Source organism: Phaethon aethereus (genome assembly GCF_964289735.1).
Source record: "Phaethon aethereus genome assembly, chromosome: 5".
Lineage (NCBI taxonomy): Eukaryota > Metazoa > Chordata > Aves > Phaethontiformes > Phaethontidae > Phaethon > Phaethon aethereus.
The window spans coordinates 37,481,388-37,508,130 of NC_138579.1; the positions used below are offsets into that span (position 1 = coordinate 37,481,388).

At 39.8% G+C, this 26,743-nt stretch overlaps 1 protein-coding gene across 1 annotated transcript in view; it reads right to left on the bottom strand.

Annotated features, from left to right (window-relative positions):
• Positions 1 to 10,055: 10,055 nt before the first annotated feature.
• The window catches only part of GPR176 (G protein-coupled receptor 176), a gene marked incomplete at both ends in the record, with an annotated part of 50,598 nt that continues 33,910 nt past the window's right edge, over positions 10,056 to 26,743 (bottom strand). Inside the window, 2 exons of the mRNA XM_082000678.1 lie at positions 10,056 to 11,163; positions 12,832 to 13,084. Of these exons, the coding sequence (XP_081856804.1) occupies positions 10,056 to 11,163; positions 12,832 to 13,084 (1,361 nt within the window). The remainder of the gene's footprint in view (positions 11,164 to 12,831; positions 13,085 to 26,743) is intronic.

Here is a 26,743-nt window from a genome sequence, read left to right on the forward strand (position 1 = left end):
AAGAACGGGCGGGCAAAGCCCTCCCCGCCCGGGAGCGCCTGCGGCCGGCACCCCCGGCAGCGGCCGGCACGCCCGCGCACGCCCCCTCCTTACCGCAGAGGCCAGCGGAGGCAGCACAGCCGCCGCCGCCGCCGTTCCCATAACGACCAACTCACTCACCTCTCGCGAGAATTGTAGGATTCCGCCTTCAAGTGGGGCGGTACCATCGTCGGGACGGGGGTGAAGGGCGGCGGAGCTTTACCGATTTCCAGGGATCAAATGTAATCGAGCTCTTGCTGTGGTGGTGCGTGTCCCGTGTCCCGCCCCCCCCCCCCCGTGCTCGCCAAACCTTGGCCTTGGAGCAGAGCGTTTGGCGGCTAAGGGCCCCTTGACTGCACCAAGCGCTCTTATCTAGCCGCGACTCGGGTGGTTCAGGACCCGTGTCACTGGGATGTCAAGAATTCCAGCAATTGCCAACAAATGATTTGTGGCAAGGATGGAAATCTACTGACGCCTAGAGGCAGTCATCTCCCAGTCCTGTCAACAGCGGCCCCAAGTGAGACCCTTTGAGCTCTCCTGCTGCGACCAGCACCCCCCCGCCCCGAGCGGGTCGCCTCTTAGAGCCCGTGAACCCTCAAGTTCGCGATCGACTCAGAAGCTCGGCTGATCACCCGTTGAGCGATGCAGAGTACTCGATCAAATTCGAGGGGGCATTTAAAGGTACCTTTGTACATATTTATCTCTTTTATCTCTTTTCTTTATATCTCTTTTAAGTGTCTGATCTTAGTACGTTGCTATGATTTAATACTGTGATTTGTCTCAATATCATTAATCTCAGTAAGTTTTAGGTTAATCATGTTACTAAATTATATATGATTTGATACTGCGATTTATCTCTATAGTCTTAGTGAATTTGATTGCTGCCATTTTAAAGTTACACCAAGCACTACACCAGAATCCCTGATACCTTATTCCTTTAGCCATAAACTGTTGACCAGATTTGGGACTGGGGTGGATTTCGGTCCGACTCAACAGGAGGCTCTCCCCTACTTTCTCTCTTCAATACACATACACGCCACATTTACCCGATTCGATCCACGAGCAAATCATTCCAATCTAGTTGTAACTTGGTTTCTCTTTGTACACCTTTTCATGTTAAGTGAGTAATAGAGTGAACCTCGCCATCGAATTCTGTTAAGTCGTACCTTTTTACAAATCCATATTAAAATCATTTGCTTTCTGAGATCTTTGGTGGTGACTCTTTAAGCAGCCCAACCACTCGTTTGTGACACTTGCTCACGAAGTCTGACCAGCAGACCACCCCACTGAAGCCTGCCTTCTCCATCCTGATAGAGACATGCTGTATGGAGAGCGTCCTTCTCCTCCCTTGCCCCTTGCAGAGAGCTGGGCTTGGCCAGGCGCGGTGGCTGGGCCAGACCGGACTGGGCCGAGCTGGGCAGCACCGAGGAGTGGGAGGCTGGGCTGTGGGAAAAGGGAGGGCTGGTCTCCAAGTCCGGCTGAGACTGTCGCCAGGACGCAGGGGCGGTGGCGGTGTTGGGCGTCCTGCCGGCGCGTTTCGGTGTCCAGGGGAGGCTGGTTCATCCCTGGCGCCGGCGCCTGCGGATGCTGAGGCCCTCAGCAGCCTGGGTCCAGGGGCGTGTGCCGCTGAGCGCCAATAACGGCAACAGCGTCTTAGAAGAGGGGTCGGTTTTAGTAAGGGTGGGCTGTCAGCAGAGTGAGTGGCATGCGGATACAGCACTTAAAGCTTGGCTTTTCCAAAACCTTGGCCAGAAACAGTGGGTGCTTGCGTCCCTCGCAGGTGCCAGGGCTGCCCTCGCTGAGGGCCTAGAAGGGCACACTGGGCTCAGAAAGGAGGGGGTTGTCCTTTAAAGTCAGTGTTAAAACCTGTTTCCCAGGGTGTTGTGGATGTGAGTTGCAGCCATCTTCACGGTAACATCATTCTCGTAGCTGTTGTCTTTCCCACTTCAGTAAAAGAACAATTTTTGAAGTGTTTAATCCAACAGAAAAAAGTTACTGTATTGAGCCTTTTAAACAATATGCTTATGCTGTGAATTATCATTGTTTCTTTTGGTAGTCTGTTTGTCTAGTGTCCTGCGTAAATTGTGTCATTTTTACTTGCAAACAAGAACAGCTGAATGACTGTTTTAAATAAACTCATTAAAACTAATTCTGTGGTCAACATTTTTTACCTCAATATTCACTGTTAATAATGAATTTTAATTAATAAGGGGAATGTGATTACCTTCCTAATCTCATGTCTTTTTATTTCTTTTCTACATTTAAATAGGATGTGATGACCGATTCCAGTCTTCTGATTAGCTTGTAAAAACTGGAGACAGTCCTTTGATACCTATGTATGTTAAAATCAGGTTTACATTCATGGCAAAAATTTAAAAGGAACAGTTTGAAGAAACAAACTGCATCTTGTTCAAAGTAAGGTTTTGACTGACAAATTTTTCTGCCAAAATCTTACTTTGCAGACAGCAAATACATGCCCCCAACAATAGAGTTTTTATTGCTACTTACAGTGTATGGCATTTTACTGTCATATTCCTGGGAAATGCCAGTTAAGAAAAGAACAGTTTTCCTGGTATTTAGTGCAGTAACGATGCAATGTGGTTTACAGTCAAGAAATAGGCTAGTGAACCACCTGTATTTTATAGAATCATAGAATGGTTTGGGTTGGAAGGGACCTTAAAGGTCGTCTAGTTCCAGCTGCTCAGGTTTCTCAAAGCCCCATCCAACCTGACCTTGAACACTTGCAGGGATGGGGCATCTACCACCTCTCTGGGCTACCTGTTCCTGTGCCTCAACACACAGTAAAGAATTTCTTCCTAATATCTAATGTAAATCTACCGTCTTTTAGTTTTAACCCTCACCCTATCACTACAGTGCCTGATGAAGTCTTGTAGGCACCCTTTAAGTACTTGAAGGCCACTATAAGATCTCCCCAGAATCTTCTCCAGGCTGAACAACCCCAACTCTCTCAGCCTGTCCTCACATGGGGACATATTAAAATTCTAACATTAACCCTGTGACTGCTAATGCAATACTGTAGTGATGCTTGGAATGTATAGTGCTTTCCAGATGGTGCAGATCATAATGTGAAGCAAAACCAGAAGATTGAATGTTTACGTTGAGTATTTAAGGCCAGTAACAACGAGAAAGCAGCAAAATGGAAAATACTGTTCAGAGCTAGCTAAACTAAAATTTGCCTTTTGCTGTGTTAGGAATTATATTAACTATGAATAATGAGGTATGCAAATCAGCTAGGTGTAACTACCCCGATATTTATTTCTTTCTACAGTAGAGTGTATATGCTCAATGGCTACAGACTCTGACTTGCTGTCAGCTTCCCGTTATTACAGACTGTCTACAGCCTCAGAAGAGCGGATAAAAGGAGAGTGTCCAGCTCTGTCTGTGGTAACAAAGTGACATAAATCTCCTCTAAAGCGGTGCAGGAATAGGCTCCTTACTGCTGCTTGTCTACACAGAATCAGGGCAGGTTTTCTATGAGGCTGTCACATCCGAGAGTTAGTAACAGTGGCTTAGGAGAGATATCTCAAACCAGAGCTGATCGTATTTCAAACCACAGTCAATCTTATGATCTATGAGTGTTATGTGTCCTAGAGGACCCAGAGAGGAAAAGAGGAGGTTCATAGACTTCATCTTAAATCCTGCAAATCGGGACATAAGAGTTTTCATCTGCAGTAAGAAAACTGAACTTTGTAAACATCACTAAATATTACAGAATCTCAAGTATTTTTACAGATGGCAGGTGTATTTATTATGAAGTTTGAACTAGAAAAGCAGAACAAAGGGTGCAATTTCCTTTTTTGCCTTCTGGGAATAGGTCAGTTTTGTTCCACGATACTTATCTGAAGTGTGATCTGGATTAAAAAAAAAAAGGCAAAAAGAAAAAGCATTGAACTAGAGAAAACTCTTGTGTCTAGAAAGGGCACAGCAAAAATAACACTCCAAGATGTGCTTTTCATCCTAAAAGATAGGTTACAACATGATGAAGACACATTTGGACAAGCTGTCTTGATACTGAGAACACAGTCACCATAGTAACCGAATTCATTTATCTTTTTCTCCCTAATCCAATCAAGAAGAAACACAAGTGAGGGGAAAAAATAGAGGGAACTTATTCCCATTACTACTGCTTATATTCATACCCTTCTCCTGAACAGCGTTTTAATACACAAATAGGTAGCCAGAATGCTTTCATTGTCTCACACAGGTTGGAGGGCAAATTACCAAGACTTTAATGCTTATTAGTTATTGGTCTTTGCTATTTTTAATATTATTTTGTGTACTTACCTGAAGTAGCTTTTCTTTACTCCAGGCTGTATGTTTAAGATAGACAGTAGATTATGACAGTTCCAGTACACTGATCAGGACAAGGACATCTAATTTTCCTTATATTAATTCCCCCCAAGTGTTAGGGGAATAAACAGACCCTTTTCTTGCAAAGGACAAACTATTAACATCTTTTGATTGGCTGGTACCAAGCAGAGGGCAAACAGCCAGGAATTTTGGACCATATTCTAACTTTTCCAGAAACCTTCAGTGAGGGTGAGTAGAGTTCTGCAGAGTGCTCTATCAGCATAGTAACCTGTCAGCTGAGGAGGAAAGGCTAAATTAAAATGTTAAGTCCACAGTCAATACTAAAACTTCCATCGTGTTTAATATAGCTGGGTTTTCATTCTTTGGCTTGCATTGGGAAAGGTCCTGCCTTGACAAGACCGTCTTCCATGCTGCCACACCTTCTTCTGCTGGCAAAGAGCAGAGTTTAGGAAGCAGGTGCTCAAAACAGATTGTGTTTTGCTGAAATGTCTCAATGGCGTGGGGTGCAGCATGTTGGAGTTTGCTACCGGACAGGTACAAGGAGACCAAAAGAATGAGATCCTACAAATGTCTAAGGACCTTCTTCTGTGGCTTAGGGTATGATCCAGGCAAAAAGTAGAGAGCTTAGTTTTACAGAAAATGGAGGCAAATAAGGTGGAATACTGCTTAGCTAAGTACTGTGCACAAAGAGAATTTTGGAGTAAATCACCATCACAGTGCGTTATGTTTAGCCTTAGGGAACCTCAGGATGCAAAAGAAGAGCTGCGTAGAGAAACCCTGGTTTGTGTGACCAAACATATATTCAGGAATTGGATCTGATTTGGTGTTTCTTATGCCTTCTTTAAAAAATAGTCCACTTTCTCCTCACAGAGACGAAACAAGAGAACTGCTCCTACGCACATGCAGAGGGGCTTTCATGGAGATGAAGAACGGTTCCGCATCCCACTCTTGTGGTGTTGTCCCTGAAGAAAGCAATCAGAAAAATCAGCCTCTCTCTACTCTTCACCATCTTTGGCTGGTTAGCAGCTTAAAAACAGATGAGGAACTAAGATCACTTTGGGCTGGTTCCTGCTGTTCCCGCTGTGTCCTCCAGGGGAGGGGAGGAATCAACTTGCTCCTGAGTGCAAGCATATGGAGTTCTGCAATCTTCTACAAGATGTGTTTTGTTTTCCTAAACCGTCCTTGAATTATAAATTACTGCAGATTGCAGTGACTAACCTTGTAATCCAAGTTTGATAGCTAAAGGCATCACTATAACTCGCTTAGAAATCCTGCTAATATCCCTACTTTGACTTCAACCATCTTTTTTGGGGGGGTGAGTCCTTTATGGCCAAAAAAAAAGAAAAGAAAAAAACCTAAACCCACTGGTTATCTCATACTGATTCCTAATTAGGTTAAAGCACAATTACACAGTAACTTATATCAAGCAAGATTAGAAGGCATGGATTTTGCTTTTTTAATGTTTACATTATTTATCAAATTAGGCAGTGCAAGTTCAGGTGACATGAATGAGAGGAACTACCAGAATTCTGTGGGACATGTTATCACCTCCAGAGCTGGGTACCTACACAGCAGCTTATGGGACAAGGGCCCGTTTAGCTGGAACCAGCTGCTAAGTCACAGTCCTACTGATCAGGAACCACAGTCTGACTCTCCTCTCCGTTCTTCAAGACACAGCTCACTGATATGGGAATATTTTCCCAGGAAACGGAGCGAAATAGAAGAAAACTTGCTACAGAAATCCAGCCAGCCTCTTCTGAAAAACATTATCTATAGGTGTATTTTAAAGTATTTTTAAAACCAGAACAAAGGCATTCATTAAATTACTGCAGCTTAGTAACAATTAGATCTTTTAAAGTGTATACTACTTGGGGAGTTTCTAGAAAACAACTGCTTTTCTCTGGAAGTGTATCTCATTGTGAAAAATACATTGTTGCCAAGTAGCCAACCAATATAGCATTATTTGATGCTAAAGGACTGTGGGTTTTTGGTTTTTTTTTTAATTTTTACATTATGTTTTTTTGAATTTAACAATATTTATTGACATTGTCTCTGTAGTCTTTTCCTCCTTTTCAAAGGATTTCTTCCTTTGTTTATTATGAGCTCCATTTTCTGTTTTTCTCTCCTAAGTGCCAGAATAATGAGTTTTAACTTTCCTTCCTCCAAGTTTATTCTCCAGTAGTAAGATTTGTCCTTTAAATCTATCTGCAGAGGCCAAATTACCCCAGGCTTTCACTTCTTCAATTCCCATGGTTTTACTTTGTACTTCACTTTCTTTCATCAATAATCTGCAGAGAAGAATTTATCTTATCGACACCTGTAGTGGTTAAAAACAAGCATCATAAAAAAAACCACTTTTGCTTATCTTTAATGTGATGATAAAGAAGAAAACAAGTCTTGATTTATTTTTTTTCATATTGGATGCTGGAGAACATTTTGCCCAGTAGAAATCGTTTGAACAACAAGCCAACAGACAGCAGTAATGACTCAAAAGTTACCACTATCTTAGATGAAGTTAAAAATCAAACTCTGCAACTCATATAGTCCCTTTTGCATAAAGAGTCTCCCAAATTACTGTTTTCTGATTACAATTCTAACACAGAGGTTGTATTATGAATTTTGCACAAATTATTTTTTCTATCCAACAATGTGCTTTCGTGTATTTTTCCACCTCCCTTAAACATTCACATGGATAAACTGTTGAAAGAGGGACTAAAATAAATCATTCCCAAATAATTTTTCAGGTATGGAAAACCACCTTAATTAATTTCTTGGTGAAAGGTTTCAATGTCTTCAGATATAATCTGCTAAAAAAATACACAAGCAAGTTTTTACATGTGTCCTCTTTGAAATAAAATGATATTTTTGTCTCAACAGTCAAAAAACACCACAAACGCCTTGCCTTCCAGATATGATAAGGCTAAATTCTGTGCAGTTTGGCTCCTTGAATTTATCATTGGCATTTCATTCAACACAAGAGTTGAAAGGGGCAAGTTTGTTTTCCTCAAAGGGAGTTCAGATCTGAGTAACCATTTACATTCACTAATCACAGACAGTTTGACCAGTATCTATATGTAAGTGGGCCATAAATATTACATTTAACCAACATTCCTAAGGAAACAAGAAGTTGTACTTTGCTTTTGGGTTTTGGGGATTTTTTGAATGGCATCTGTTCTTTTACTAACTTCGGAAAAATAAACACTCCATTAAATTACTTTTTATCAACACTTTAAAAAAAAAGTCTGCTATGGTACATCTCTACTTCTGCCACAGAAGAAACACCTTTTCCTGGAATATTTTTTCTGTCTGATCTCAGGCACGCTAGGTCTGTCTTCTCATCTCTGTATCTAAGCAGCAGGGCAGCTGGGGTTCCCACCACCCGTCTGGACCCACTGAAGGCTGCTCCTCACTCCCAAGCTGAGAAGTCCTTGAAATAGCAAAAAGTGAAGAGCACCGAAACTAAAGAGGAAATGGAGAAAAACATAATTTACACAGTAATTTATAAACTTTTTTCTTTAATTCATTTTTATTAAAACGTTTGCTTTTAATGCCTTGTCGAAATACACCACCCTGGAGCCATCGGAAACTGCCAACTTTCTTCAAACATGTCAAAGGAAGAACAGGTACATCTCCAAATTCTGCTTCAGCAGAATTTTTTCTCACTTTTAACATTAACCGGTTGGATTGAGTAAGTTACTGTGAATTTGGCAAGATTCTTCACCTTGCCCTTTTAAAAGTATGTTTTAAAGAAAACTACTTTCATAAACAGGCAGTAACTACAGGTAAAGGTTCAGCATGCACCAAAAGGCTAAAGTACAGGAGAAGCACAAGGAGTATACACAGATGGTACTAGACTGCGCTTTTAAGAAGCTACCCACAGAGACAGTAGCGAGTGCAGATAAGGCAGAAAGACAATTTGCAACTGAACAAGGCTTAAAATGACAGGGTTACAATAGTTTCAGGTCATCTAACAGACAGATATAGTTTAAAATTCACACTCAGTATAAACAAGACAATATGACTGTGATGGTGCAGGGGGGCAAGGTGCAGTACAATGCCTGAACTCTGACAGAAAGGCTCGTGTGCCGATACCAGGGATGGCGTGACTCTGATTCACTCAGGAATTAGGCACCAGATTTGAAAGTTCATACACTGGTTGGTCTAGTCTGTGAGACGAGTGTAGCAGGATGGTTGGTATCTGCATCTGTGAAGGCAGAAGGAAAACCTCCCTACCCCTGACAACGGTAGAGCAATGGCATTAACAAACGTTGCCTTTTGGGGTCTGTTACCAGCTTCCTCACTCCACAGTTCAGTACAAGGCTACTAGCATTTCTGACCCATTTCTTTCACTTGCCAGCTTTCCCATAAGAAAACAGCAGAGTGCACCAGCAGATGAGTCTATTTTAAGGTTGACCCCTTGATTACTTACACAATACATACATTACACTGTTGGGACATTTGTATGTGCCCTTTATCACAGGATCAAACTGTTCTATTTATGCCCTTGGCACATACATACTTGTTTACTGGAGTCAGGATTTGTCCTGCACAGTCTCCAATCCAGTTTTTCCTTAAATTTACAAGAATACTTTTTTTTTTTAAAAAAAAGGTCTTTCTAAGGTTTAACACATGACGATTTGTGCATCCTTGGCTTTGCTGAAGTTTTAAGCCAAAAAATAGTGGTTTAGGTTTAAAAAAAGTGTATGTTTGTCAGATACTTGGTAACTAATTTGTGCAAAAAGTCCAGCAAGTTTTATTTTTAACACTGATTTAAGAAATGGGCTTAATAAAAAATAGATGTACTTAATAGTCCATCTTACTTCGTCAATGAAATGTGCAGAACCTTGCTGTGTCTGTTTACAGAAGTTAGGACTTAACCTGTTTTGCATTTGTCTTCTGCTCCCTACAGCCTTTCCTATTAAGTTACTTTGATACCCAGTCCATTTTAATAAATGTAAGCTCTCCCAGCAAACTGACTGCCATCTTTCCATACTTCAGCCGTACAAAGTGTTCCCAAAGCCATGTATACTTTTTGGAAGTTATTCAGGCAGGTATCATTGTAGGGGTTTCACAGATAAAACTAAGAACCACCATCCTTTGATATACTATTTTCATGAAAACAAATTAATAAGGAACACTTGTATATATGTTTCCTGTTGGGATCACCCTGCATGGCTCGACCTTAAGGAGAAGGAGCTGTGGCGTTGATCTGCACGGCTCGACCTTAAGGAGAAGGAGCTGTGGCACTGAGAAGCTGGTAAACAGCTGGATATCTGCACGGCTCGGCCTTGAGGAGAAGGAGCTGTGATAAACAACTAAGAAGAAGCGAGGAAAACAGGAACACCTGCAAGCAGCGAATCCTGACTGTGTGAGAGGCGCATGGACAGCGTGTGATATTTTGTGCACAGCCAATTGCAATAGTGTGTGTAACAAGCTGTAACCAATCATGAGTGTGTGCGCAGTGACTAAGCGAAAATTATGATATATATTGGAGTCAGACAAGACAATAAATGGCTTCGGAATATAACTCTCATAGAGTTGTGAAGTCCATCCTTCTCCCGCAGTTTCCCTTTTGTTTGTTTGTTTAAAATTACATTTGGCACAAAAAAATCAGCCTGTAACAAATTTCAGCATAACAAAGATCCATGGGATCACACATATAATAGAAGGTGACCTTCCTCTGTGACTTAAAGCTTCTGCTCTTACTAAGAATCCACTTTGGGAAAGATACTGACTTTATTGTTTCTGCTGATTTTTCTTTCTGCTTTACACTTAGGCTGTTTCGTCTGGATTAGCTCTTCAGGGGTATTCCCCAAAGGAGGCAGGAGTCGCTTCTTACTGTTTCGGTTTTCTGAAAGCCACTGTGGAGGCAGCTCAAAGGGTCCAAAACCAAACTGCATGGCATACTTGTCATTTACCATGTCAGCTTCTGTGGGCACAGCTGGTGCCACCTGAGCTGCAGAGTCTGCAGTCGTCTGTGGTATAAATTTGTGGACCAAAGTCTCTCCTACCTCTAAACTGGTGGTAGGAATTTCTTTCTGTTGAAAGTCACAATAGCCAATGGATTTGGTCTCATTCTCCTCATCTTCCATTGGCTTGAAGATTTGTTGTTGCCCTATATGAAACATCTCCAGAAGCTGGCTCCCCGAACGGACACTGGGCTCCAGATTAGCATCTGCAACACCACCTGAGCTGACAATGTTTCTCCTGCTATACCTTCGGTGCAGCTGTACTATTGTCCCCACTAAACACTTCCGTACAGATTTGTTAACAGTTAAAAATAACAAAGGATTGGCCAGCAAAGAGACCTTGGGCAACCAAATGGCAGTGAGGAGCAAGAAGACAGAAATATCTGAAATATTGAGTATGGTGCGGTAAATCACCAAAGTCGCATAGGGGACACTGCAGAAAATAAATATCATAACCATGGAAAGCAGCATGGCATGAAGCTCAGCTTCTCGCTGGGAGGCATAAGGGATGGAAATTGTATTCTGAGGGGTCCTTAAGGCAGCTATGATGACTTTTTTCTTCTGGCTGGCACTCAGTGCCCTGCGAATAAGAATCATAAAGAGAAATACCACAGCCACTGGTACAATCACAGTGGTGATGTTATAGATGATGACGTATATCAGGTGGCCAAGGGAGTAACTCCAAGATTCAGAACAGGTGGACATGGCATAAATGTCAGACACATTGGTCACAGCAAATACTGGAATGCTGGCCACTATTGCATGGGCCCAGATATAGATAACCAGGTCTCGGGATTTTGCATCAGATATTTTTCTTTCCAGAGGGTACAAAACAGAGTAGTACCTGTCAAAAAAAAAATTTAAAAAATTACAACTGATACAATGCAAAGGGTGAAGTCTATAATGAGCATAGTGCTTATGAGATGCCTCTCAGGAGCTGTCTAAGCATAATGCCCCAAATCCCTAATGGGGTTGCCAACTGACTACCTGCTTATGAGAGAAAAAGAAAAAAACCCAAGGGTCTGCCTTTGCAGGTCTGTCTGTAGAAAAAAAATTGAATATTCAAACTTCACAATGACGTTATTCGTGGTAAACAGTTCTTTCAATAATTGGGACTATATAATTTTGCCTGATGTGCATGAACATTATTTTGAAGATTTCATCATTTACTTCCTTGTAAACTGGCCAGTATATTGCACACAGCACAAAATTTCAGAAAACATGATGGAGGCATAGATATGTTGCATTGAAAGGCCAGACTCATAGTTAATTTGAAAAGCTGCTTTACGATAGATTTTTTTTCTCTGGGTATTTGGAAAAAGCTGTTGGTCACAAGTTACGTGTACCCATCTACTGGAGGTACAATGGAATTTTGTTTTGCACAAGCTCTGGTTGGCAATGCCCTGAGCAAAAGAGTAGTCAAACAGTGAACATTCTGTGTGCATTAAAACAAAAATTGCATCTCTGACATGCACTTCATATTTCAGGCACTGATTCGTTGTTTGCTCACTACTGCGGACTTCTAAGCTCACAGAATTTTCAGGAGAGATCCATCCTCTTACAGTTATCATTATAAGCAGTAGCAGTTTGTGCTTTTTGTGATGAAGATCACAAGTTTTATTGGTGAAGGGCAAATGATATGCTGTTTCAGTGGCAACGCTGATGTGCTTTACAGATGGTGATGCTGTATTTATCAAGACCTTAACATTAAAGTAAGAGACATACCGCTTTATTAGATATACAGTTTGGCTTTGTAAAGCTAACGTATTCTGTGGTGAAACACTGTAACAGACTAACAATAATTTTATCTAACATGTATAAATCCACTCTTTTAGTAATGTAAGCTGTATTAAACCTGTATCTACCCTTCCTTAAAAATATCTAACTTACAGTCACTGTCAAGACGATAGAGCTGAGCATTTAGGTGGGATCAGTGGCTGCTAATAATAATAAGCAAAATGAATAGAACCTAAAAACTTAGGACAGTCCAAAGAGACACTTCTGTTTTAGACTGATCTTCTACATACAAAACCTCTCTGAATTAATTCTGGTTGTATTCGTATTGTTTGGGTTTTTTCTAAAACAAATCTACATTTTAAATTGATGGACAGTCTACCTCAGGCATTCATAAATTCTTCTAACAGGCAATGGCTTTCAACTTCCACAGATAAAAATGTGCACCTTGTCTATAGTCTGAAGTTGTCTGCTTTCAAGATCCATTACTGAACAAGAATTATTAACAGGAAGAAAGAAAGGATAAAGTCTTCTCTGAAGATAAATCCATAGACTCAAAAGTCCTTTATAAATGTCCAGAGGTATCAGAGTAAACTGAAAAATAAAGGTTTTCAATGTTATGGAGAAGAATGTTTATCCCAATACATTCTAGAAAGAAGCTGTACACTGTGAGCAAAGCATTGGAACAAGAGCAAGACCAATATTAAAGGGAGAAAAGGGTTTCAAAGGGAGAAAGAAGACAGAAAAACCAAGAATCCTGGCAAATTTGCTCTCTTACCTGTCAAGAGCAATGGCTGGAAAACTAAGGATGGTCACTGAGCAGAAGACTTTGTGCAGAAACTTGGCAATTCTGCAGAAGAGCATCGTATAGATCCACCAGCAGCAGTGTGGACTGGCGCTAAGAGCAATGTCAAAAGGCACACAGACTAGGCTGGCACAGATCCCCGAGCAGGCCAAATTCTTGATGAACCGGTTTGTTACAGATTTAAGTACTGATGTTCTGCAAGTTGACCACAGCACCATGATGTTACCTGCAAGTAGAGACAGGAAGGATAAACAAAACAAACAACCCCCCCCCAAACAAACAAACAAACAACCACGCCCCCAAACCCAACAACAATAATTTTAAAATATTTGAATGTTCCCTAGTACTGCAAATAAAAAAAATTGTTTGGAGTTTGCCAGAAGTCACTGATTTGAAAGATGACTCCAACTAAATACCGAGAATGATCTGCTCAAACTAAAAAGTCTGTAATGGCTGACGGCTTTATAAATCAGATGACTGGAAACATTTACTTCCCAGCTACCTCCTCCCAGCTTTCAGTAATGAGAGAATTAGGGAATTTCAGAGGCAAATGCCTAAGTAGGATATCCAAACCATGTTTTTAGATGCTTATGTTGATTCCTGCGTTAAATGAGTCATCCTGAGTATTCAAATATAGGAATTTGCTAAAGTGCTTATTTTTTGAAGATAAAAATACACTGTAAGTAAATATAAATATGGTTAAAATATAGATATAAATATATGGTTTTGATCTGTTTGTGTGTAAGTGGATCACAGCAGCTTGCTTTTCTTTCCACTGGCCATTTCAGTGGCACAGACCAGCCTGTGTGAAGCCACAGCCAGAAGAAATTTGTCTTTTTTTCCCCCCGAAGAGATTCTATATATACATAACAACATATAATTAAACAAATGGGACAGGCAAAAACAAAAAAAAGACAGACTTGATGCACATAACTTCACAAAAGCACACACAGAATGCAACCCGCTGTTTTGGATATTCAAGCCCTACACATTTGTTTCAAATAGGGTGAAGGGATGACCATGAAGCAGAAGTACAGAGAGAAACCAGCATTAGCTAAGATGGTATTTTTCCCTTATTATTGTATCTTATTCTATCCAGATCTCAGAAAGAAATATCATATCATAGAAACGAATTTTCCATTGCAAATTTCCCTATGATTCTAACTCACACAGAAACAGCACAAGAGCAAATGAAGCAATCTGTCCTTACTGCATGCAGCTCTGGGCCCCTTCTAACACATACAATGATGCCAGAAAACTCATACTCACAATATAGGATTTTATGTCTCCTTTAAAAACTTGCCTTTAGCAAGATGTTTGCTTTTTTTTAAAATAGAAAAAGTGTGCTAAAATAGAAGGGAGTGCTACCCAGGAAAAAAAAAAAGGCTTAATAGCACTGTGCAAAAATGAAGATCAATTTAATATTAAAGTCTTATCTTGAATGTCATAAAACACCCACAATTCTCAAAGCTTTTGCCACTTCCAATTAATACAAGATAAAGACAACACTATAGGTGAAAGAAATGCAGACAACCACTGTACGACCACAGAAATGCTTACTTGCCCAAAGCGCGTTTTATGCTCACAGAAGGGCTCCCAAAGACAGGTCGGCCCAGGATGGCTGACAGTGAAAATCGCACATCTGTACTTAACCACGTGCTGCAAACTGCCTGGAGCACACTCAGCTCCACGGACCCGACATACATGGAACTACACCACATGCTGGCTCAGCAATAGCTCTTTCTTGCTCTGCCTTGGTCTGCTCAGCCTGGGAAGTCCCTTTCCCTGCGTCTCTATGGGCAGAGGGGAGCGATCTTAAGGAGGGAGAGGGTGCCGAGAAGCAGGCAGCCCTGTTCAGGCTTCCCTGCTCCCCATGTTCTTGTCTCTGGCTTTACCCTCCCGGGGCAGGTGACACACAAGAGGCAGCAAACTCTGACGCCGATAGCACTATGGCAGACACTTTCTGTGGTACCCACGCAGATGGGAATGTACTAGAGCAGAGCTAAGGAGGCAGGAGGATCTCTGTTAGCACAGCTGAGCAGGGCACACACATTCTGCATCACATAACCTGGTCCCAGCTTTCCACCCGTGCCTGCACAGTCACTGTTTTGGCTGAGGCTCCAGCACCTACCACTTCAACTCTTTAGTGCCGTCCTCAGACAGAGCATTTGAAGACTCACTGACAGCAACAGGAAATACAAACTTTCTGTGTTAAAATGGGAAGGCAGCAGGTGAACGTGCAAGGTGACCAGAGTAGGTTAGAAGCACACATTTTTTAAAGGTATGCACAGATCATATATTTCTGAGTTGTCCAGTTGAAACAGAAAGCTTCCTAATGTTTCAGCTAAATGTCGCAAAAACATCATAAAAGCAGCACAAAAACATGCAAAGTTTTCTCGAGTGTTTTACAAGCATTCTTTGTAAACTTACAAGGCATCAGAGTTATTTTCAGAAAGCATCCACCCTTTTATGAAATGATCTGATAAAGAAATGAAAGCAAACATACTTTCTACAACTCCCCCGAGTAATTATTCACAGTGTGTTTAATGGAGAAGAATCTCAAGTGGAGCACATGACTCTTGATGATACTATCCCCTATCTAATCAATTCTAATGTAGTTTATTAAATAACTCACTCTCCATAAGACACTAAGCAATAGACAGTCATTAAATCATCTTACCGGACAGCAAATCCAAGACAAAAATAAAGTCTAATAGCTCAGTGCATGAGACTGATTAAACTATGTTTAGATTTTCACACTGAAGAAATATTACAATCATTCTTTGTTATCCAGTTCACTGTGCACCAGGCAAAAATTGTCATGAATGACAGGTATTAGTGAATTAGTAAAATTCTCACTAGTAGCCAAATTATGCAGCTGTGCTCAGTGCATAGCTCATATATGAGCTAGTTGTTCGACACTAGTAGTAATTACATGGTAAAGGCAGTATCATCTTGACAAAATAAGATTCTCCTCTATTCTATTTCCCTTGGAGACATACTGAGCAGTAACACCAGATCAACCAAAGCATAGCTACCAGCATAAAAATACTGCTTGACAAGACAACTCCATTTACTCTGGCTGCATCTGGACAGCATGCAAAGTAGAGTTTAACTTCCTACCTCCAAGAAAAATTAAGCAGACTGTATCAACAACCACATGTTGTTGATACTATATATTGATGACACCTACCAGAAGCTCTTTTAGGTTGAAGTGTAATTGATTTATGAGGCAGTCAGATTTGTTAGTGTTTTTTGTAGGGCACCTGCAAATATACACAATGAGAGAACAGCATCTTAAGCTGCTGACTGAGATATGAAAAAGCAGCTGCAGTCCGCCACACTTCTCTCTGTTGTCACTACCACTCTTTGGCTTGATTTTTCCTCTAACCAATAAAAAAACCCTCAAGCTGTTATTTGCCAAGTACAGTTTTCCTACGGTTGCCCACATAAAATTCCAGCAAGATCATATTCATGTTCACACAGTCAATGTATACACCAAGTGACCATTACCAAGAAATACCAGAAAGCCAAGTTTAGTTTCTTATTAAAACTGTGCACCGTTTCAATAGAAGCATGCAGTATTAACTTTAAAATCTACCTCACAGACATACTATTTAGGTCTGCAGTACTTGAATGTCATTTGGAATTCAATTTTCTATATATTGTGTCATGTGTCTTATGCAAATTCCTTTTTGGTAGCTGACAAAATATTGAGTTACCTATTTATTATCTGATGTGTTTTAAAGAATGGAACCATCATCTGGTTTTGGCAGGTGCTTTGCGCTTGACAATATATTCCACAGGCAGTATTCAATCAGTTGTATTTAAAGCTTCCTAAGTTGCTAGGAGATACTTACCCAATCAAACCAGTTGCTTTCAAAAATATCTTGAACTCTCCAGTTATTAAAAAAGTACTTCTCACAGAGTAATAATGTATTATTACAATGCTGTGGAGTAGGGGAGAAGCTGGGGGTTTTTTGGTTTGGGTTTTTTTGTTTGGTTGGTTTTGGGGGTTTTTTTATTTAAGTTTTTAATCTAGTTTGAACTGCGTTGATTTTATAACCTTACTTCCAAAGCAAGTTACACCTGCATGAGAATGAATATAAATTAAGAATGGAAAAATAAAAGAAATTAGAGAGTTTTTCATTAATACTTCAGAAGGTGCTAAAGCACTCCTGAGCTATTCTTCAGGGTCCTACAGAGCACCCTCATTCAAGACTCCAGATTCTCAGACGTTGAATTACTTCTACAAATCATGTCATAGTCATTTATACACCAGAGAGTCACAAAGAAATGAAATTAGCTCTGATCCTAAATGGAATTGGAAAGAACATAGTGTAAAAAAATTACTGGTTCTTGGATGAGGAAGAACTCTTTAGACAGACAAAATAAAGTCAGAGCCTGAAAGGGGAAAAAAGGATAAGCAAACAAAAGTGTCCACTCGGGACACTGGAAAATTAGTGACTTAATATTCCTCAGGGAAACATTCTTTTTCCACTTGCAACTATGAGTAACTTGTATATTAATAAGTTGCTCTGATGAACCAGACCAGCTTCAGTATAGAGTGATAGCTCTTTCTGCTGATGCCTTCAAATCAAGTATTTCTCTTCATGCATCTCGAAGCCACTCAGAGAAAAAATTACACCAGAAATTTTGCACACAGCATTAAGAAGCTTCAGAACAACACTGCCTGCATTTCCCATTTCATTGCTTCCCACCTTTCTCCAGCAACTACTTTCCATGAAAGAGGATAACAATGTTCCAGGCAACAAGGTAACTGAACAAGCATTATAGCAATTGTGCTCTGAATCTTTTCTCAATATCTAGGGGCACTTTTCTGTTCTGTATGTACACCATTCACCGTTGAACCCGTGAAAGGCACTAGTCTACCACCAGTATTCTCCTTGGCTTACAACTGTACTAGGCTGTTGCACATCCTCACAGTGGGCAAAGCTGTTGTTTTCTACCATGGGTTAGTTTTTGGGGTGTCTCTGCTGGATAACTTGTCTAGGGCTCTATAACGTTGCATTCAAACTTCGTAAGTTACATGGACTTGTACTGGTTAGCTGGGAGGCATCCAAGGAATGTTAGAGTGAAGAAGCACCTGGAAAACATAGCAACTTGCCATTTCCAGTAAGTCAATACTGCTTGGGACATGAGTGTCACTTATAAAAGATCACATGTGACAAAGCATATCCCATACTGATTATCCCCTATTCCATATCCCCCATTCCACCACTAAAAGAAAAAGATGAAGTGTTTTTCATTTGAAAAGGAAAAGAGTATCTTTGGTCTTCTCAGAGAATAAGCTATGCCTACATAAAACCCTTACTACACCTGATGTTAGTTGACAACTTTGTCAATACACAGACTGAATGAGCAGGGAGTAAGCATCCAGCTTGTCTGTGCCTTTGAAAATTCCTCCAGGTAAAAAAGAGGAATAGGAAACACTAAAGGTAACCACTGCATGAGAAGCAGCTCTTTTCATGTTAGAAACAAACACATGTATAAAGCCTGCCAAAGAAAGTCAAACAGAGCTTGTTTTATTCTCTTACATTATCATAAATATCAACATTCAATAAAATCTCCATGTACTGTGTACCAATTCCACTGTATTAAAAGGATGGTTGTTTCCAGTCATCCTCTACTTTTTTTAAATTGAGAACTATCACAGAAAAGCAGCCACACAGTACATGAAGTTGCACACAACTACACTGAGAAAGTAAACACAAGAATGGTCCAACACAGCACGTTGCCTGGAAAATGTCCTTTAAGCCTTTACAGTGTTTCCAGTTCACTGTATCTGCAAGGAGTAACATTCTCTGAGCATGAAATGTTACCAGAGTACATTAGTCTGACTCAAAGCAGCAAAAAATATTTTTGCTCCTCTTCCAAGTTGTCCCCTCCTCAGATTTCACTGCCAGACATCAACAGCTTATGTAGCTTGAAGAAATGCATAACGTTATCGCAGAGTCACAGAATAGTTGAGGCTGGAAGGGACCTCTCGAGATCATCTGGACCAAACCCCTTGCTCAAGCAAGGCCAAATTCTTGTAATTCTTGTATATTTTAGTTTAAAAAGCATAGTCACCAGACTAACAGAATTGCCTATATAGATGAAAAAACCCCATGAAACAAAAAGTAAACTTCCTGAAACCAAATCCAACCTCTTTTAACATTCTAGCTACCAACTTCAAAATACAGTGATAAAATAACAATTGCACTCCAGTTAAAAAGAGTGGGCAATATTTCTTTTATTTTCAGTTTGCGCACATGTGCAACCAAATGTTTTATATCCAAGATGAAGTGTCTTCTGCAAGAGAACTAGCTTGGAACAAGGCCTGCTGTATACCGAACCTTTTTTTTTTCCTTCGTAAAACAGGTGATCTACTTACTTTTAAGATAACGTTTCTCACTCCTATTCTTAGAATTCTCATTCACATGCTCCTACTCACATCATAAGTATTGATTTAGAAGTATAATTATGTAAGAGATTTATCAGCATGGAGCTCTGGTCACCAAACTCAGCTCAACGGAACTACATCAGCAGGAATTAGCTCCATACAGAGTAGCTACCTGCAGAGCATTTCAGCATAGATGTAAATTATATTGGAAGCCCTTTCATTCAGAGTGTGGTAGTGAACATAAGATTTCCATGCAGGAACAGGAAAGTCATTTGAGTTTTGTTGCAGTATTGCCTAGGTCTAGTCCAAGGTCAACACCCGCCTACACAATCCACTGGCAGCAGCTACTCCGACTTGTTGTGAAGACTGTTGTGAAGATGGAGTAAAGTTAGAAAACATATATGAAGAAATTTAAAATTGTTCATACAGCAAGCATAACTTGTGTGATATGATGGTATTTGTAATATCAAAACCACTATGCGAAATTATCATTAATATAATTCCATTTGTGATCTTTTTTCTGTTGTCCTTAGTATTTTATGAATTTAGTGTCTGTAGCCACATTCTAAAGTCACTGCATCATGCTAAAGGTCTCAGATGCCCACTTGTATTTCTTTTAGATATACCTATCTGAAGGGAGGTAAGAAAGTGCTGCACTGATAATTCTCCAGTTTTTCATACCCACTGCCACTTTTTTCCACCTCACTTTTTGTACTCACTGTCTCATTAAATGGACTGAATTTCTGGACAGGAACAATCATTTTCTCCGTTTCGATAAACTACAGTTCTTCAACAACCATTACCCTCATTTCAGTCAATCAAGAAAATAACCAAACCCACCTATTTTGCTGAAGTACACTTGACTTGTCTGAATTCCTTGCCTCTATTTTAAAAATAATGTCGTCAAAGAACCTGAAACACTTCAAGCTCCTTGGAAGGAAAAAAGTTTAAAAGACTATTGTGTCTGCAACTTCAAAACCTTGGACTATTCTCAGGTCAAGAAAATATGACAAATTTATGGCATTACCTTTGAAACCTAAGCTAGGAAATTAAAAACCTGAAAAAAGAATGTCCAGATTTACTGCTCTAACCCTAAGAGGAGTATAAATCTTTTTAAAAGTTACTAACTTTTTGAATCACAGTGTCTAAGGGACCAGCTTGTTTTACTTATTGCAAAAATATAACCAAAAATTTTTAAACCCAAGGACTTTACATGACCCCCATGACATGGGGACCAATGTTTTTACCTCTTCTATAAAGGAAGGAAATAGAAATAAAAAAGGAAATAGATATAGAAGAGGTAAAAATATTGGTGTCCACATCATCAACGTACATTAAATCATTAGCAGAAGTGCTGGATCCTGCATCTCCTTTGCCAACCAAGTATCACATCTAGTGAACCACCTGGCCTTGTGCCAGCTGCCCTCAGAGAGCAAATCCGATGTTCTTACTGAAACAGTACAAGGTCTGGGATGCAAGTGAGGCAGGTCATTTTTCTGAACAGCCAGCCTGTCTGTTCTTCATCATCCTTGGTACTAAGGGAATAGCTTCTGTCCCTTTGTCTTTTGAAGAACTCAGAAAAGGACTGTTTTGGACCTGTATGTCATGAAATGACTGAGGGGATGCACTTCTTACACAAGGCAATGTCAAGCAACACAGTAATTTCCTTGAGGTCCCGATTGCTGTGCTGAATCTAATTGTAAATAGCAGTCTTAATATAGGGAGCAAGTACTTTTAAGATTTGTTTTTAAATAACAATGCTATCTGCCAATAGCTCTTCGTAGAGAGCCTGTAGCCACTTCTGTTGGTAACCTCGCTATGTACGTCCAGACACATTTCTTCAGATGCTCCTTTTTTGTCTAACTTCACGCACATACACCTGCCAATTCATATGCAGGCATGTTGGCGCTGTTAAGGAGATCCGGTCACTATGATGTGACTTTCCACACCGCAGATGTGGCTCAACTTTGCTTCATTTACAGGGGCAGCCCCAGTCCTTACTAGGTTCTTCCCGGAGAAACCTGCAGGACCCCTGTCCCCTCTGCGCTACGTGCCAAGGTCAGATCCAGGAGGATACTGACAGTTTCGCACTTGTGAGGCTGTGGAAAAACTTCTTGTCTTTTAGAGCAACTCCAGCATTTGGCCTGGGCTGTAAGCTCCTCCAGCATTCACAGCAGACAGGAACAACTTCCCACCTTCCACTTTGGAGGTGACGACCTCCTGTGCTCTTCAGAGTCTTACTCCTTCCTGCCTTCACCGTCATGTCTGTACAAAATGCTACCAGACCAGAACGCAATGCGAACATGGTCCAACAACATCGCGCTTATGCAAAATTATTTTTTGTGTATCTAATAATTTTCCAGTGTTCACTAAAGGTATAAAGACAAAACTTATAAAAGGAATCAGCTGCTGTGTCATATTGTAGTATAGTGGATATGTGAGATCTATACTGTCTAACAGTATACAACCAACTGGACAATCTGACTAAATTACTGATCAAATGATTTCCCTGGTTCATTAATTGAGGAAAAAGGCAGAAATACACACAATTTAAAATGAATGATACTTAAAAGAGGGCCACAATTTTAAAAGCTTGTGGTAATTACTAGTAGTTAGAATACAGACTTTGTATTTTCCTCCGTAATTGAGGCTATATTGCACTCATGATTAAAAAAAATAATTCCTACCCATTAGCATCAATTTTCATCCTCTGCTGCAGCTGAAATGGTAGCATTTGTAGCTGAAAGACATCATAGTAACTGCTATTTCATAGGGCAGAAATTATTTTCAGGCCTACTCCACAGTCTTGTGATTTTTTTTTTTTTTTTGCTTTATACAACTAAGAAAGATCTGATGTCATTTCTGCGTCTGTTTGACTGTGCTTCCCTTTCTCCAAGGTGCCAGGTTATCAGAAACAAAATTTTATTCTTTGTACAGTTTTGCCATGCAGCCATTCACCAGGTAACCAGCTGGGCATATTTGCTCTGGATTCTTTACACACAGATGTCTTCAGGCAGAAATTACATATGCTTAATACATCCTGCACAGTAGACTTAATTTACATTATATTTAGAAACAAGCTTTTTTCCCTCCCCCCCACAGCTAACTGAAATGAATGGTTCTCTCTGCTCCTCCTAGCCCTGTGAATGGACTCAAACAATTCTCACTAGTGAGTCAAAGAAATTCAAACTTAAGAAACTTAAATTCAATAGCATCAAAGTGTTATTAAGCAGATATCTTTATTGCCGCGCTGGACGCATGGGGGATATCTCCTCCTAACATGCGTGCGCTGAAACAAAAGTTCATCCTTTATATACCTTAAAGACATGAATATTCACACATTTTCTGCGAAATCACCACCTCCCTGCTTATCTACTACATTTACGTAATGCTGGCATTGCAAAACTACACTACGCGTGCACGGGGGTCTCGGGTGATCGTCGGTGGTCGTTTGGGGAGTCAGTCCCCTGCTCCTTTTTCCCTTTTATGGTCACAGGTCTCTTGAGGATAATTTCTTCTCCTTGGATGTTTGCCCCTTCTGTTGTGCAGCCAAGCAGTTCCTTCTTATCATCCTTGTTAGAGCATTCCTGCCAGTCTGTCTCTACGCTCAAGGTTAAGACATCTCCTCTGTACCCATTAATCTCTCAGTCCTTGCTCTTAACTCTTCTTTGTTTTAATTTTCATGAGGCCTGTTTTCCTTGTGATTAACTGTTCACACACAGTTACAATGTTAGCATTGAGGCAAATAAAGCCTAAGGACTATAAGAGTAGGCCATTAAACATAATTACATGGTTATTAGGCTAAAGAATTCTATACTAAAGTTAAACTAATCATGTAATCAATAACCTTCCAGAAAGTACATATATTAAGAAATTTGCAAAACCTACAGTTGATTAGTTACACATGCTAAAACCTTATAATTGTTTTAGATCCTTGTTTCACTAGGAAGAAGAAAATAGAGTTGGGGACTCTGACACACGTGTCTGAAACACCAGTTATAAACTGAAAAAATCAGTATGACCCTAACTCAAATACTATTTAAAAAAAACAAAACAAAACAAAACAATAAACAACACATGGAACAAATTCTCTCTAGTTTCCAGAGTAAGGCATTTCACTGAAGAAACATGAATTTACACAGCCAAGTCAGATTTATTCTGACTTGCCAAAGGGAAGAGATGTATTCCCATGGGATACATTGGGGCAGGCAAGGTGCTTCACTGCCAAGATCACAGTGACATTTCTGGCCTGAGAGAATGCAAGAGGTGGAGATTTGGTTTCTTTTGGGTTTTTTTTTCCCCCCCTTAAAACTTATAGAGCCCTGAAGTAAAATTTGAGATTTTGTTGATCAAGCATTTCATGTACAACAACTATTCTTGATTAGGACTATCCCCAAATTTCCTTTCTCTCATTTTTCTACAGTCCCCCATCTATACTTCTGTAGTGTCCCCTCTCCCATCTGCTTGCTTTTACTCTTTCAGTAACTGAGTTCCCTTTTCTTTGCTCAAAATCCTCCCAGGTCCATTCTCTGCAAGACTGCACTGTTAAGCCCAGAATACATTTGGGCTTGGTGAAATGGGCCACAATCATTTGTCCTTCAAATGCCTTCATGGAAAACACTACGAAAAACTAATTTTTATTGCTTACTGCATCCCTTTTATTTAAAAAAGCCAGAAATCAAGCTTGATCCACATTTTGTATCTCCTCAGCAAGGCCAATGGGTAGTAGACTGAGCTAATCAGGATTGCTGACTCAAAATCCAGAGAGACATGCAAGTGCCCAGGACTGACTAAAGTGAAGGGAATCAGATGCAGTTACACAAACTAAAGAAATACTGACATTTTTCTTGACCTTAAGAATAAGCAAAGTTTTAAATATTCTAGGTCTGGACACCCTCTAGCATCAAAATAGTCCTGAGGGCAAGGCAAGCTGTAAAACTGCATAACATTCACCCCAAATACACCCCTGATGTGTGACAAGAATTTTTAAGTTTTCTTTTAACCTTCCAAGAATCCACTGCCCTATTGGAAAAGGAAGATAACATGGTCATTTTTACTGTAAATCTCCTTTTCTTCCGCAGTGTTACAATTAGTCATCCATATTTGGACTTCATAAGTTAATGGACACAGCAGAGTATACTCTACACTGAAACCTGCCTTAACACTGCCAACGAAACATACACATATTTTGCACTCTTCAGGGTGAATATGTAGAGCAATATTAAGTTTGCATATTCCAGTAGTCCCTGGAAAATTGCTATTGCAAATGCAAAACGTCTTCTAAGATAGCAGAGCCAAAGAAAAAGCTCTTGGTAATTTATCTACAGGCATTTGGCATACTTCAACTAGTGACCTAAATACATGAAAAATGTGTGGATCCTTTCCTGAGGCATTTATAGAGATTTACCTGTAGAGCTTTGCAACAGAAATAGTAAGATCAGTCTGAATGAAACATGGATGGAAGCAAATGTGTGTGAAAGGATCAGATGAAACAACAGAACAAGGATGAAAAGAATGTCATGTATTGATAAAACAAGGACACCACTGACAGCAGTAAAACCTGGAAACAAGGAGGAACATGCTGTTTGCATCAAGACCAGGAGGCCTCTGCTCTGAAACGGCCACAGCAGAGATGACTTGTCAGCAGAGGACTCGTGCTGTAAAACAGGAGGATGGCAAGGAGGCTGTAGTACAGCAGTACAGTCACTGCTCTTCACCCTGTTCCAGCAGGAATCACAGAATCATTAAGGTTGGAAAAGACCTTTAAGATCAAGTCCAACCATCAACCAAACACCACCATGCCCACTAAACCATATCCTGAAGTGAAAGGCAGACAGACTGCAGCTCTAATGATTCCCAAAACAATGGAACAAAGACAAGGGGCAGCAACCTTGCCAAGGACTTACAGAGGGTAATGAAAAATCACAGAAAGAAGGATTCTGAGGCAGAAGAACCTCCTGTGTTAACTGTTGACTCCTAACAAGGTTAAAAGACCTGTTCAAAAACCATTTCATTGTCATCCTCCACACTGCACACAAGTAATACAGACCGTTTGAACACAGACTTGTTAGTGCTTGTGAGTATGTGCCAGAGAATAAGGGCTGAAATCAGTGTTCTTTAAAAAATAAAAACATATCTCCCTTTCATAAGGTTTCACATCAATTTTGGTTGCCCTAAATTCTTGCAGAATTTAAGATACCAGTTTAAATTTAGTTTTGCTTTTTTACCTTGTTAAACAGGAACCTCCTGCTAAGAAATAATGGTATTATCCACCACCAATCCCGAAACATGCCAATGCCTTGCAATTTGGACATAATTCCCACTAATGGAGTTTGAATGAAGAAAAAAGGCTTAAATGATATTGAACTTCTCCTCCTCACAAGGTCTCAGTTACATAGTCTCAGCAACTGTTGGCAGCTACATGTGCCCAGAGCCCAGCACAGCCAGCAGAAATTAACCAGGGAGCAGAATCTGGGCTACAATTAAAGAATCCTAAAAGAAAATCTGGTCTTTGCTCCAAGGGCACAACACTATTATGTTACTAGGGTTTTTTAATTTCACAATACCCAATTTTACAGTTCTTTTGTCTGCTTCTCACCTCATGTAGCTGTTTTCCAGCTACACCACTCAGTAGGATAAAATACATTATTCCTCCTCAGAAACCTTACCTTGCTTACATCTTTAGAACACTACTGCATCAGACAGACAGTCCAAACCAGTTCTGCATCTTTTCCTGGTCTTAGTCATTTTGAGCTATTGCACATGAAAAACTAAATTCTTCCTTACTGAAGTGCTTTTGCTAACTTTCAGAAGAAACCTCTAAGAAGCTATCAGAAGATTCAGCTTTTTTTAACCATACATTATTAGTTTTGATATCAATAAAATTTTAACATATCTCTCTGATTCGTTTATGAGGAAGATTATTTAATTTTTTAGATAGCTTTTATTTCACTGATTATACTACGTTGTATCAGCAATGATCAAACTACTTAATAAACACATTCACAAATACAAATGCAAAATCATTCCACAACTAAAAAACTCACAGTTATATTGTTTGGATTTGAAACTTAGTTGGGTTGTTTTCTTAATCTCATCTCATTTTCTTAATTTCTCATCCAAAATATATGATAAATGAATTGCAGACAAAAAAAAAACAACTAGGATCGGTTAAAAAAAAAACCACAACAGTAATGTACATGGTGCACAATGTCATATAACAGAAAAAATACTCACAATTATGTTATCAAATTGTCATTTAAGTTCCAAAAGCAAACCATCAGTGTGCTTACACTAAGCATAAACTATAAAAGAATCTCAAATACAAACTAATGAATATGTATATGAGTTGTTTTCCTTGTGTCAATTCAATCTGGGTAGGGCATTTTATTAAAAAATAAATTAAGAAAAAGGCGTTACAGAAATTCTCTTTTTCTAAGAGACATTGTAATGAGCCGTTCAGGTGTTAAAGTGCCAATG